The 14,575-nt window shown below is 46.6% G+C and overlaps 1 protein-coding gene across 2 annotated transcripts in view; it reads left to right on the forward strand.

Moving 5' to 3' along the window:
* The window catches only part of NTRK3 (neurotrophic tyrosine kinase, receptor, type 3), a 534,208-nt gene that overhangs the window by 496,850 nt on the left and 22,783 nt on the right, over positions 1-14,575 (forward strand). The window contains exon 16 of one of the 2 annotated variants that reach the window (XM_015411889.1): positions 777-851. The exons of the other annotated variant lie outside the window; for it this stretch is intronic. Coding sequence (XP_015267375.1) covers positions 777-851 — 75 coding nt within the window. The remainder of the gene's footprint in view (positions 1-776; positions 852-14,575) is intronic. 2 annotated transcript variants of the gene reach the window in all.

The raw sequence follows: 14,575 nt of genomic DNA on the forward strand, positions 1-14,575 counted from the left end.
CAAGACCGCTTATTTGGGGTGTTTTATCAATGCCGGTGCCTGCAACCGTATCATAGAAGGTGGGGGGAGAGATAAACTGAAGGAACTGAAAGCTGTAGCAAACGTCCTACACTCCAGTTGTGGGATTAATTTTAGAAACTCTCCCTGTTTAATAGGAAATTGAGGTAGAGTAGGGTACATGCAGAAAGAAACTTTGGCTCAATAAATAAAAGAAAGGGAAACCTCCCCTTATCCTTTGCAGATCATTCATACAAAATATAGAACTTCACTGTTTTGCATATTGGGCTGCTTTTCTACCAAATTTGAGACACAAGATAAAAGTAATAGAACAACATTAGAGTCCAGTGGCACCTTTAAGGCGAACAAAGTTTTATTCAAGGTGTTTCAGTTTACACATGTCCCGCTGTGATGGGGGGGGGGGGGTTCATAGGAGGCTACCCCGTGATACTCTAAGTCATTTGGACATGCCAGTGGCTTAGAGTGACCAAAGGGGGGTGGGGAGAGACAGGTCTTCCAACTTGTAAAATCATCTGAAAGTGCTTTTGACTCATCAGAGGCGAGCTGGCCAGGGGCGACTTACAAGCCTGAAATATGCATTAAGCTGTTGGAATGTTGCAGCCCGTGAAAAACCGTATGATGCCGTTAAAGACACACCCTTTCCCTTCTTGTCCCCTGCTTCATTCCTCCACATATCCCCGGTCCTCCCTTCCTGCTTTCCTTCTCTGTTGTTTCTCTCCCCTCCTTTCACCCTTGTCTTCACCCCCATTCACTGTCAGGAAGTGCCGCATCCGAAGGGCTATTTCAGCGCGGCGTGGCAACAGCAGAGACTAGCGGCAATGGCAGCTTCAACAGTGAGTGGATTTTGACTCCAGTGGGGGCAGCTGTAAATGCTGGGGGTGTCGATGCATTACTGAGAACGTGGAGACCTGTGTAGGAGGGCCGGATTAATGACCGATCGTGCTGAGCATGCTGAAGATTCAGCTCCAGGGCAAACGGGATTTCATCCAGTGCCCTAGTTAACCCAAAGGAGGGGACCCTGGTCTGCTGATTTGTCTGTGCTGCCTGTATTCCCCCCACCCCAATCACCTTTCATGTGCCTTCTTGCTAAAACTAGAGCAGGGTTTCCCCGACGTGATGCCCGTGGGCACCACAGTGTTTTCCCATGTGTCTCGTGACACCCATTTCCTCTTCCTCCAAAGCAAAGAGCCAGTCCTGACTTCCCCCCCTCTTCAGAAGAGCTAAGGAGGCATCATCTTTGTGACAGTTGCCTCCATCAAAGGAGAACTCTTGGCTTGGGGCCTCCTAACACTGTGTGGCGATGGCCAACATTTCGTGATCAAGAATAGTCCTCAATGGCAGTAATTCTATGATTTGTTGCCTCCCCACGTAGCCATTATTGTTGTGCTGCCCAGTGCCAGTTCTCAGAATTCTAAAAGTGCCACAGGCTCAACAAGGCTAGAGGCTTCTGAACTCGAGGCCTGTAAGGGTTCCTTACCTCTGTGGCTCTCTTGTCTGCTCGTTCTTACTCCCCCTTTCAGTGGGTTTCCCTTCTCCCTCTCCGCTACTTTGAACCACTCCTTTCTCCAGCCTTCCTTTTTGTAAGCTCCTGTTTCCTACCTGCCTGAGTGCCTTCTCAATTCCCTGCCTCCTGTCTTTCTAGGTCCCAGTTTATTCTACCCCTCACCTTTCATTGGCCTATTGTCCGCTTTCTCTAAGCGCCGGCCAGCTCAGCAAAGGACAGACCCAGGCTTTCTATGCACCCAGTGGAGACCTCTCTGACATCAGAGCAGCTTAGCCAGTCAGTGCTTTAGGCTTCACTAGCATCTACTGACATGTCCATTTCTGCAGTACAAAATAGCTTTTTTGGCTACACGGTTCAGTGTATTTGCAGGTTTGGCCCTAAGCATTGTTCCCTATTGCCTTCTTGTTCAGGGGTCTGCTAATTCAATAATGGCTGGTTTAAAAATTACATCCTGCACTCTTCTTTATTGCTACAGTATTCCAGCTGTCTTGTTTTGCAAATAGCTGCCTTCCAAACTGCAAAGGTTCTTTTCTTTATTTATTTTTACAGATTTTATTTTTCCCAAGTCTATAAAATATGCTGATTAAAAAATTCCCCTAGTACATCTTGTAGCATTTAATAATATAGCAATTAAATAATGTTAACATACTGGGATGATAGCAATTAAAACAGTGAAGCTGTTACGGGGGAGGAAGCAAGAGAATTTAGCGTGCTGCGGCTTAATCTGTCGGGTGGATCCTTGTTACACTATGCAGGCGTGATTCAAACACATTCATCCCCTGCCTGAAACCGACTAACTTGAGACCCAAGGCTCCTTTGTTTATATTTGTTTTCTATGTATATCTGAAGAATAAAGTAGGGATGCATAGCTGGCAGGCGAAAAGCCTAGTCTGACTCCCCATGGCCTTCCCATCTGACCCTCCTCAACAGCCACCAACTCCAGGGACACCATCCTGTTAAGTCCATGCTCAACAAAATAGCCAGAGAGTGATTTCAGCAAAACTCAGGTTTATTTCAGCTCGACGATCAACTTCTCTGACACGGTACAACATCTGATAGCCCGAACAGCTTTTCCATTGCAGCTGCTCAGTATTTAAACATTCCGGGCTAATGTAGCCACACCTACTATCAATGTTCCCTCTAAGCTGTGGAGACTTGTGAGCAAAAATTCTACTTTGTGAGCTACTGGCCTTAAAGTTGTGAGTGAGCGATTTGGCTACTGCATAAATTAGTTTGCTGTGGAGCCCTCCTTCCTGAGCTAAGACAAAAATGTGTGAGCCGGAGGCTAAAAAACTGTGAGCTAGCTCACACTAACTCAGCTTAGAGGGAACACTGCCTACTATACAATTGTCAACCTATCAGGTTGTTCGCATAATTGCCCAATCACAAGTGTTCCCACCACAGACAGTTCAAATGTGATTGGACACAATACTTTTGGCGCGAATCCTAGCCGACGTCTGAAGCTTAGCATAGCTTCTCTATGGGATGATTCACACTTCATCCTCATGCATTCAGGGCAGCATCTGAATACATTACAAATCCCTCCCCCCTAAGCAAATACAGTCATGAACAATCATAATCACTTAGGTAGGTAGGTGCACGGCGATTTCTCTGAGACCTTCTCGGTGGACTAGGCTCAGGGTACTTTTCTGTCAGTGGCACTCCGTTTGACTCTGGGACCGCAGAGTCAGGAACATTCCCGTCCGTTCCAGTGGGTCCAAGAGTAGGGGTCTGCCCTGCCTCTTGCCCAGTACTGTGGCCCTCAGGCTCTGCAGTACTCGCCTCCTCTAGAGGTCGTGGGAAGTCCTCGGGGTCTGGGGACTCAGTTGGCAGCGCGTTGGGACGGTCAGTTGCCCACCGCTGCCTCAACTGGTCTATGTGCCTACGCCACTTGCGACCATCAGCAAGCCGTACCACATACATACGCGACCCAAACACGTCAACAATAGTGGCTGGTAGCCACGAATGACCACTGGCATAGTTACGAGCATACACTTGCTCACCTTTTTCGTATGTCCGGACCTTCGGACTTTCGGTCTGCTGTTGTGGTTTCAAATCATTAAGGTCTGGATGCAACCTGTCTAACAGCGTATACTTTCCTTTAGTGACCACTGAGGGAAGTGCGTCCCATCACATTAGAGTAAACATTCTCCTATATTCACGATTTGATAGATGATAGAGATAGGACATAGGCGTTACTCTCTTAATAGGCTCTAAAAGGGCACACCATTCCTCTGTGCTACTTAGAGCATTTTGCCTGGTGATATCCAATATCCTCTGTTTTACCATGTCTCTGGCTTTATCATAGGCCAGAGAGCACAAATATTATTTTGTAAATCCATAGTAGGGAAGTTTCTCCTCTATAGCCCTAAACCATGGTGGAACAAAGGTATCTTGAAAAATTGAACTTATCAGCCCTTTAGGTAAGAAGATTAGTTTCAACCAGTATTGGATCACCGTGATCCACAGCCTCACCTCTACCATAACAATTCCAGTTTCAATTAGGATGAGGGCATTTGGAATGCCATGGGGTACCTGTAGGAGTGTTCTCAAAAATATTGATTGGACAATATCCAGCTTCTTATAATTTGTGGTAATGTTAATAGGGGCTCCAAAAGTACGTTGGCTGAGAGACTTGGCCTTGAATAATCTAAGGGCAGCTGTCAAGCATTTGTACCCTTTATGCCAATAACATTTTTGAATTGCCCCCACACACCTATTGGCATTTGAGGCAACAGAGTTTATATTAACAGCTCTTGAGCCATTCACCTGAAACAGAACACCCAAGTACTTAAAACAGGAAACTTCTTCAATAGGAATAGAGTTTAAGTACCAGTGATAGGTTTTAGGAGATCTTTTTGCAAAGGCCATCACTTTGGTTTTAGAATAATTAACCTCTAAGTTGTTAACCTGGTAATATTGGACAAAGGAGCACACGTCTCTCCTGAGGCCAGTAGGTGTCCTTGAAAGTAAAGCAACAGCATCTGTGTAAAGGAGCACCCCTGTATCTTTATTGCCTGGCTGAGGAGGGTGAAACTCAGGCTTATTTATGTGAGATACCAAGTCGTTGATACAGAAGTTAGAGAGAAGGGGTGTCAAAAGGTATCCTTGTTTAACCCCATTATCAGATCTAAGGGGTCTGTCAGATGACCATATAGATGTGTGGTTATAAAGGGTCTGTCAATGCTTGACACTCTTAATTTATCCCATAGGATGACTCTGGAAGCTGAGTCAAAGGCCAATTTCTAGTCCAGAAAGGCCATAAATAATGACACACTTGAGGTGGAGGAGTACTTAACAATCAAGTGATCTAATAACATAGAGTGATCTAAGGAGGCACGAACCTCGCTAAAGCCAGCCTGTTTTCCTGGTAAACAAAAATAATTTTCCAGCCAATCCCTAATTTCCACAAAAGGGTCTTGCATAGAATTTACTCACTATGCTTAACAAACTGATTGGTCTATAGTTATTGGGGGTCTTCTTTGTTGCCCTTTTTGTATAGTGGGATGATAATAGCTACTCCACAGTCCTTAGGGATTTCCCCTGTTTGGTCAGTGTGCATGAATAGGGATGCCAGGACCGGCACCCACCAGTCTGCATTCCTTTTGAACAATTCTGGAGGAATTAGATCTAGACCTGGGGCTTTCCCAGGCTTTAGAGTATCAATAATCTGTTTCATAAAAATAATATTTTATCGAACAGGCACAGAATATAAATAAATAGTCAAGGTTTTGAGATTTCTGAGGTTAAAAAAACTTTCTAATACATACAGAGTTAAATTCTTAGATAATTCAAGAAAGTGTATTTGTAGTTTTGTTTCAAGGTTTTCTAGTTCTTTCTTTGAGAGATTCTTTGTTTAGTATATTTCAGCACTAACACAGTTCTTATTAATGCTTCATCTGGAGGACAGTGTTTGCTTAAAGTTTCTAGATGTCTTCCTTCAAAGTTCCAGGTTTTCCCTTTAGATATTACAGCTTTTCACTAACTCCTGTCCTGAGTTGTCTAAGCTTCTCCCCTTTTACCACAGACCAGGGTTCTCTTCCCAACCCTTTTCACTGTCAGGAAGTTATTCTCCTTGTCCCTAAGAAGCAATAACTTCTTTTACTATTTAACTTGTCTGGGAGTTCTCTCTAACTACCCAGACCTTCTGCCAAATCCTTCTCCAGTATCCTTTGTTTGTATAAGGTTGTTCTGTAGCTTTCCTGACTGAGAATCTAAATTCTTCCTCAGAGCAATTTTACTATATTTAAGACAATGGGGTTTCTCTTCTTCTCTCTGTAGAAGTACTTTTCTGACTATTGCCAGTCAAAAAACACTGACTTCCAAATTTCTCTTCCCTCAGAAGCCAAACCCTCTGGCTACTGATCCATACATTGGTCTTCAGACAAAAACCAAAAGGTGAAAGACCGAATTGCAAAAGATCTCTTTTCCCTCCAGATCAGCTGTTTTATTTAGTCTCTCAGCTGAGCGAGTAGAGCAGCCAATCGCTTAAGCTCTTTTCTCCAGGGAAGATCAACTCCTGAACTCCCTGACCCTCTGACCCAAGCAGCATTTTTAAAAGCCTGCTTTTCTGTGCAATCCGTCACAGGCTGCTTTGGAAGGTAGACTCTATAGCATTATACCCTGCTGAAGACCCTCCCCTCCCCAAACCTCGCCCTCCTCAGACCCGACCCTCAAAATCTCAAGGAATTTCCCAACACTATTCTTAGAGAAGGTTTAGGTAAATGGCTTTAATTCCCACCACCTGACTTGAAATTCTTTAAACTCTTCCTCAGAGTGAATGGAAGTTCTCCCTTTAGGTACTCCATTTGTTTACTCCAGGCCAAGGAATCCTCCCCAGAATGAACAGACATTCTCCCTGTGGTTATTTTGTCTGTTCACTTTCAGGCAAAGGGCTCTTCCTCAGAGTGAACAAACACTCTCCCCTTAGGTACTTTGTCTCTTCACACCCAGTCCAAGGGCTCTAACCCAGAGTGAAAGACATTCTCCCTTTAGGTATTTCATCTGTTCACTCCAAAACCAAGGGCTCTTTCCCAGAGTGAACATCTGTTCTCTCTATAGGTATTAGATCTGTTCACTTTCAGGCCAAGGGCTCTTTCCCAGAGTGAACAGATGCTCTCCCCTTAGGCAGGGCCGGTCCCAGGGTTTTTTGCACACTAGGCGAGGCTACCTTCTCCCCCCCCCCCCCGGGCGACCCATGGCCCTGAATGAGAGTTCCCCGAGGGAGTTCCCCAGAGTGGAATGACAGCCCCTGGGGGTAGCAGAAGCATTCTGAAACTGGAATGAGAGGCCCCAGAGTGGAATGACAGCCCCTGGGGGTAGCTCTGTGACTAGAATGAGAGACTACGGAGTGGAATGACAGCGCCTGGGGGTAGCAAGAGTGTTCTGGGAATGGAATGACAGGCCCTGCCCCAGAGTGGAATGACAGCCCATGGAAGTAGCAGGAGTGGTCTGGGACTGGAATGACAGCCCCTGGGGGTAGCAGGAGTATTCTGTGACTAGAGTGAGAGACCACAGAGTGGAATAACAGCACCTGGGAGTAGTAGGAGTGGTCTGGGACTGGAATGACAGGCCCCAGAGTGGAATGACAGCCCCTGGATGTAGTAGGTGTGTTCTTGGACTGGAATGACAGGACCCAGAGTGGAATGACAGCCCCTGGATGTAGTAGGAGTGGTCTTGGACTGGAGTGACAGGACCCAGAGTGGAATGACAGCCCCTGGATGTAGTAGGAGTGGTCTTGGACTGGAATGACAGGACCCAGAGTGGAATGACAGCCCCTGGATGTAGAAGGAGACTTCTCTGACTAGAATGAGACACCGCGGAGTGGAATGACAGCCCCTGGGGCTAGCAGATGTGTTCTGGGACTGGAATGACAGTCCTTGGGGGTAGCAGCAGTTTTCTGGGACTGGAATGAAAGACCACAAAGTGGAATGACAGCCCCTGGAAGTAGCAGGAGTATTTTGGGAATGGAAGGACAGGCTCCAAAGATGATTGATAGTCCCTGGGGGTAACAGGAGTGTTCTGCGACTGGAATGAGAGTCCACAGAGTGAAATGACAGCCCCTTTAGGGGGTAGGAGAAGTGGTCCGGGAATGGAATGACAGGCCCCAGAGTGGAATGACAGCCCCTGGAAGTAGCAGGAATATTCTGGGGATGGAATGACAGGCTTCAAGGTGGAATGACAGCAGCTCGGGGTAGCAGGAGTGTTCTGGGAATGGAATGACATCCCCTAGAGTGGAATGAGTGACTTTGGGTGTAGAGGAAGTTCTGTGCAACTGGATTTGCAAACTATAGAGTGAAACACTTTAAATTTAAATATTTCTCGAATGTGTGTAGCTATTGTCAAATCAGCTCCTTCTCAGTAATTATCCTGCCTGTCACCACCTTAGTTTCCTTACAAATTTATGAGGTTGATGTGAGCCACCTCCTCCATTGTGAGTTATAAATCTTGCACTTGTCCCTCCACCTGTTCTAGTGTCCAGTTCTGCTCCCTTCCTGACCTCCATGTTCCCTTTCTGTGAGGTTGATGTGAGCCACCTCCTCCATTGTCAATTCCACTCTGGGTCTTGTCATTCCAGTCCCAGAATACTCCTGCTGCCTCTAGGGGCTGTCATTCCAGTCCCAGAGTAGGGCCTCGAGACCCTAATGGAAAATCCATTCCGCATTTTCTTTGCAACTCTGCTTGTACTGTAATGTATTTCAATGGAGCCCATGGAAGTCAATTGGTATTCCTGGCTCCCATTATTTCCAGTGGGCCTTCAAGCATCTCCCATTGTTTCCAATGGGCAATCCTGTCCTTCCTTTTATTACATCCCCAGGGAAAGGGCTTGCTTGAGTCTCGGGCCGGCTGCAGCGGTGCAGGCCAAACTTGTCGCCTCCAGTCCCAGGCAAGGGCCGGAGGAGCCCCTTTCATCTGGGGGGTGGGGAGGCTCTCCCTCACAGCTGCACCCACCCAGCCTTAATTTACAAGGGCCGGGGGCACAGACTCCTTCAAAATTCACGACTGGGCAGGTGGGAGAACAGCAGCGGGCGGCTGACGGGTGGTGTGTGCAGCACATGCATGAGTGGAGCAGTGGGGTGGGGCCCAGCTGGGCAGGCCAGCAGCGAGCGACGATGAAGGAGGAGTACTGGCTGCACAGGCACTGAGGCACACAGGCAGCCAGGTGACGAGTGGAGTGGCGTGCACAGCGCACTGCGCAGGCAGGGCTTTGAGGCGAGGGAGGGAAGGGGCTGGGCCATCTATGATGGTCCAGCCCTGCCCTTAGGCCAAGGACTCCTTCTGTAGTGAACAGTGGTACTTCATGTGTTCACTCCAAGGCCAGGGACACTTTCCCAGGTTGAACAGAGAGCCAGTTTGGTGTAGTGGTTAGGAATGTGGACTCTAATCTGGGAAAACCAGGTTTGATTCCCCACTCCTCCACATGCAAACTGCTGGTGTGACGTTGGGTGAGTCACAGTTCTCTCAGAGATGTTCTCTCAAGAGCACTTCTCAAAAGAGCTCTCTCAGCCCCACCTACCTCACAGGGTGTCTGTTGTGGGGAGGGGAAGGGAAGGGAGATTGTAAGCCAGTCTGAGACTCCTTCAGATAGTAAAAGGTGGGGTATAAATCCAATCCCCTCCTCCTCTTCCTCCTCCTCCTCTTAAGTACTTCATCGGTTCAGTCCAGGCCTAAGGCTCTTCCCTTAAATTAAGAGATGTTCCCTCATTAGGTGCTTCATCTGTTCACTCCCAGGCCAAGGGCTCTTTCCCAAAGTGAACAGTTCTTTACATGTTCACACCTTAAGAAGGCAGAAGCATAAATAGTCAGTGATAAGGTATGCATATGTTTCTCACTGGCAGAAGGGCTTGGACACTTGATGGGCTTGGAAGCCAGAGTTAGACCTGTGCTTCATGAGGCTCTCTGAGTGTTCCTGTCATCAGTGACAGTACATTTTATGGAATGCCCATTACTTTCTTGTCCTGTAAATAATGGGAAAGTCATTATAGTCTGTTCCTGTTGTAAGTAGTGTGTTAGTGTTCATGCTGACCTCCCCCCCCCCCCAGCCAGGAAATACGAATATGTTGTAGCTTGGATAGAGGGCATGGGGGAAAAAATCATACTGAGGTCAGTTATGTATGGGGCATGTAACCAGCATTTTCGCTGTTAACTTTCCTATCATTCTTGTAGACTAAGTAAGTCTGCATTCTGGACTGGTGAGTGAGGCTATCCTGTGGCAGCATCTAGGCTAGAGAAATGGACTGTGAACCGTTATTTCTGAAATGTCAGAAGAGCAGTATAATACCCGCCTGAATGCTTTGTAACAAATTATGGGGTTTTATTAGACTATAATCTGAAAATCATTGCGGCGATTGCTTTATAAGCTATAAGTACTCCAGAGGGAGCAACATGAGTGGACTTAATGTGCATGAAAATATAGTCATCATCTAAATAGGAGGGGGCTGGAAGGGCCTCACCCCTAGCAAAGGAAACTGCTGAGCCCATGGGCTGCAATGGACAGAGTGCAGGGCAGGAGGGATCTGGCTTCAAATCCTTACTGTGCCATGAAACTCACTGAGAGGTCGTGGACATATTTGAGCCCTACCTTCATGTTCATTGTGAGGATGAAATAGGGGGAATCCGTACTCACCATGGTGTGTGTCTCAGAGAAGGGAAGGGTATGTGGGCAACTAGAATGATCACATCACAAATGGGAACTTTGTGGTTTGACCAGGACCTGATCTCAGTCCGATGCCCTAAACGCTACACCAGGCTGTCACTCTTTGCTATCAAAAGTTGGTATGGCGTAGAGGTTAGGGTGTCAGACTCAGACCCAGGAAACCCAGATTCAGATCCAAGTCACACCACCTGAGGAGGTAGGGGGGCACCATCTCTAGAAATCTTTAGGAGGCTTTTTGCTGGGGCTGGGGCCTAAATTGCAGGTATCTTTTAAGGGGGCATGGGGTTAGTCGAGGTTGTGTTTTCTTCTGTATATTGTTAGTGATTTGCAAGCCTCCTTGTGCTACAAGGGAAAGACAGGATATAAATATTTAAGTAAAACAAATATTTATTCTAAGCAGGTCAAAGCCGCTCATCTTAAAAAGAAATGTATTCATTTCTGATGCTGAGAACTGATCAGTTCTGAAGTTATGTGTATCTTTGGGGCTGGGGAGAAGATTACGGAAGAAAAGGCATGGCGGGTTCTGTTTTAAAGGAGAACTTTAGAAAAAAACATTTCTGATTAGGAAACAAAATCAGTGTTGGGTGCTCCCCCTTGGAAAAAGAATAACGGTGGTCCAAGCATCACCTGTCAACCCCTCTCGTCTCTCCCCACTCAAGATTCCCGCTGGTGTATTTTTCAAGGTGATTATCTTTGTGCCGCTTAAGCAAGGCTGAGTGAAAATCTCCTTCTTCAGCTTTGGGATTCTGAACACAATGATGTGCCTAAGGAAGGCAAGAGGTGCCTTAAGAGCCCCAAGTATTGATTTAAGGAAGGTGATCATTGTAAGTTGGTAAATGCTTCTGAACTTCAAAATAACTTCTCCAATTCCACTTACATGTTTTGGAGACTAAGATCGATGTAAAACTACATGGAGACCTTGAAATGGGCAAGGGGTTTCCAGATAATTCCTTGACTGGGAGGAAATTGCTGCTTCTCCATCCAGTTATTTAATGCCCTGCCTGGCAATGGTGACCAGAAAAAAAACAAGAAAAAAGCCCACTGAAGAAAACTCACGGTCATAAATGCTCACAGGAAAAAAGCCCACATGGAAAAATGCCCACACAGAAAACTGCCCTCATGGGAAAAAGCCCACATGGGGAAAAGCCCACATGGAAAAATATCATGTAAAGCACCATGAATATTTATAATTGTGGATAACCATTCATCTCCATTTATGAGAATGAACAGTTATTACTTATATTTTATATTTTTATTTTAGGATGTTTTTTCCATGTGAGTTTACATGCCGTGCCCCTGGAGTTCTACTAAAATCCCCCATCAGGCAGGTTCAAAAAAAGCCAGTGTCCACTTCTGTGGCTGGTTTTTCAGTGTCTTAGTGAGGTTTTTATGAGGAAGGCAGAAAGATCCAGGTAACATATCTTGTGGTTATGTGGCAGATTGCCTGGCACTCGCAAGGTCACTCGCTATCGTGTACTTAGAGTTCCATAATGTATTCACCTCTGACAAGCTTTGGCTATCACTACCTGGCATCATAATGGCAGAGAAGCAGCATTGCCCATTGATTCAGACAAACAAACAATAACAAAAGACCACTCTCAAGTGCTGTGCTCAGTATCATAGAAAGCAAACAGGAGAATGCTTGAGTAAAGGTGACCAGGTCTCCTGTCCCCTGGTTTCCTGCTGCTGCCAGGAGAAAAATGGGGGCGAGTGCCTTTGCAGTGATGCTGCGATGTCACTTCCAGTTGTGTAATGGAAGTGATGTCACGCATCGCCTCAGTGTTCCAGCAATCCCCCAATCTGTATGTCAGTGCCACAGAGATTTGGGAGGTTGCTAGAGCATTGCCCCAGTGCCTGACGTTGCTTCCTCTCACATAAAGTTGTGGCATTGCACAGCATCATGTGATGCCATGCAGTGCCTAGCCCTACCACTGAAAGCTCCCAGCAGTTGAGTGAAGAGAGGAGAGTGAGCAGGAAGAAGAAGAAGAAGAAGAAGAGATTGGATTTATACCCCGCCCTTCACTTGGAGTCCCAGAGCGGCTTACAAACTCCTATCCCTTCCCCCTCTCCGCAACAGACACCCTGTGAGGTGGGTGGGGCTGAGAGAGCTCTGACAGAAACTGCTCTTTTTCAAGAACAGCTCTTATCAGAACTACGGCTTGCCCAAGGCCATCCAGCCAGGTGCAAGTGGAGGAGTGGGGAATCAAACCCGGTTCTCCCAGATTAGAGTCCGCACACTTAACCACTACACCAAACTGGCTCTCAAGTGCTGTGTATCAGATCAGGACTGCAGCAGTAACAGCAGTTACCGTATAGCAGAGCTGGCCTTGTACCTAAGAAGAGTCGTGCTGGATCAAAGCATCCTCTTCACTACAGTGGCAAGCCAATGGCCAAGGCCCCTCCCTGCTGTTGCTCCAAACTGACTGGCATTCAGAAATGCACAATCTTTGAATGTGAAGGACCCATTGAGCCATTGCAGTTAATAGCCATTGACAGATGTTTCCTCCGTCAATTTTTCCTGTAAATTACTCAGCAGACGAGCCTGCAGAAGGGCAAGACCCTTCTGGTATAATACAGAAAGTAGAGGGTTGTGGCTTGATTTCCTTTCAGGAGGTAAAGGCAGGGAGGAGCAACCTAAGGCTGCCGTTCAAGATATCATGAATTAAGCCCCTGGAACTCAAGGGGAGTTACATATGAGTAAACAAAAAAATGAAGATTGTGCTGTATGCCCTCTAAAAATATTTAGTGCAGCAGCATGAATGCCAGAAGTCACTGAAGGGGCAACAGCAACCTCCTATGGCAGAGGCAAGTGTTTCCAAATGGGGAAGTCCATGTTGACACAAAGCTGATACCCCTGGGACTCTTCTGAGGTAGAGAAAGGGTTGCATTGGCCCTTTGCTTTGGGGGAGAAGCAAGTGGGCATCAGGAAACACAGCAGTGGGCACTATGGTGTCTATGGGCACACGTTGGGGATCACTGTACTATAGGTTGCCAGGTCCCCTCATCAATCCAGTGGGGGGATTGGGGGGGCATTTCGGAATGTCCCTAATGTGGTGATGTCACCCAGAAGTAATGTCATCATGCCAGGGACGTTCTGGTTTAAGGGCAAAACTCTATGGTAAAACCAGCTTAAAACCATAGCGTTTTGCCCTTAAACCAGAGTGTTCCTGTGTGACATCCCCAGTGTGATGACGTAACTTCTGGTTGATGACATCATGTTGGGGAAGTGTTTGGCTGTTTGGGGGGTGGGGTTTCTTCCACTGGCCAGCTGACCAGTGGTGGTGAGAACCCCCAAAACTGGGGGGAACCCCACCCCGGCCTGGGAACTGGCAAGCCTACTGTACTAGGGCCCCATGGTTTCCAGCTTGGGTTGGGAAAATGTGTGCTTGAGCTGCCTGCTGGGTCTGGCCAGCCCTTCTCCCGGCAGCAAAAACAGGATGCTGTACAATCCAGTGGGCAGGCAGAGTCGTGGTTGAAGGGACTTGCTCTAAACTTGGTTGAGTAAGTGCACCATTTATGCTATGCCAGTGTGCGGGATGGTGTATTAAAGGGGGGAATGTTCATATGATCCTTTCGGAAATCATGTGAATTCTCTGTTATGGCCCCGCCTTGTGGAATAGCCTGCCTGAGAAGTTCAGGAAGGCACCCACTCTTCGTTCTTCACAAAAACTGTGTAAAACAGAATTGTTCAGAAGGGCATTTTTAGAAAGGTAATAGGCCCCTGGCCGGGATGGCCCAGGCTAGCCAGATTGCAGAAGCTAAGCAGGGTTGGACCTGGTTAGTTAGTTGGACAGGAGACCACCAGGGAAGTCCTTACCTTGAAAACCCTACAAAAATGCCATAGGTCAACTGCAACATGATTGCACTATACACCACCGGTATGGCTGCACTATAGCGGAATGGTTCGGTAAGGGGCTTTTTGTGTGCAGGATGCATTATGTGTTTTCTGCATGCAGTATCCTGTACTGTCTTCTGCTTACATATTATCATTTTTATATTGTTTAACACACCATGTTGAATACTTTATGCTTTCTTTCCCGTTTCTATAATCCTTGTCCGATTACACTGATCATCATATCTTATTGATCAGTAATTAAGAACAGAAAGGAAGCCATGTTGGATCGGGCCAATGGCCCATCCAGTCCAACACTCTGTGTCACACACTGGCCACAGTGATTGCATTGACTTCCACTGTATAATCCATCTTGAGTTTCAGAGGCCAGATTGTTACAACTATGACATTAGTTATTTACTACCCACTTTCTAGACCACCTTTCTCAGAGAATGAAAGCAGATTACAATTTTTAAAAGAAAATAATTCAATAAAGTGTAATATATGCAAAATGAAATAAAACTGGATTATAATGGTTAAAATGAAATAGAATAAGAATGGGAGG

The sequence above is a fragment of the Gekko japonicus genome, unplaced genomic scaffold (genome assembly GCF_001447785.1).
Source record: "Gekko japonicus isolate JY-2015 unplaced genomic scaffold, Gekko_japonicus_V1.1 scaffold654, whole genome shotgun sequence".
NCBI lineage: Eukaryota > Metazoa > Chordata > Lepidosauria > Squamata > Gekkonidae > Gekko > Gekko japonicus.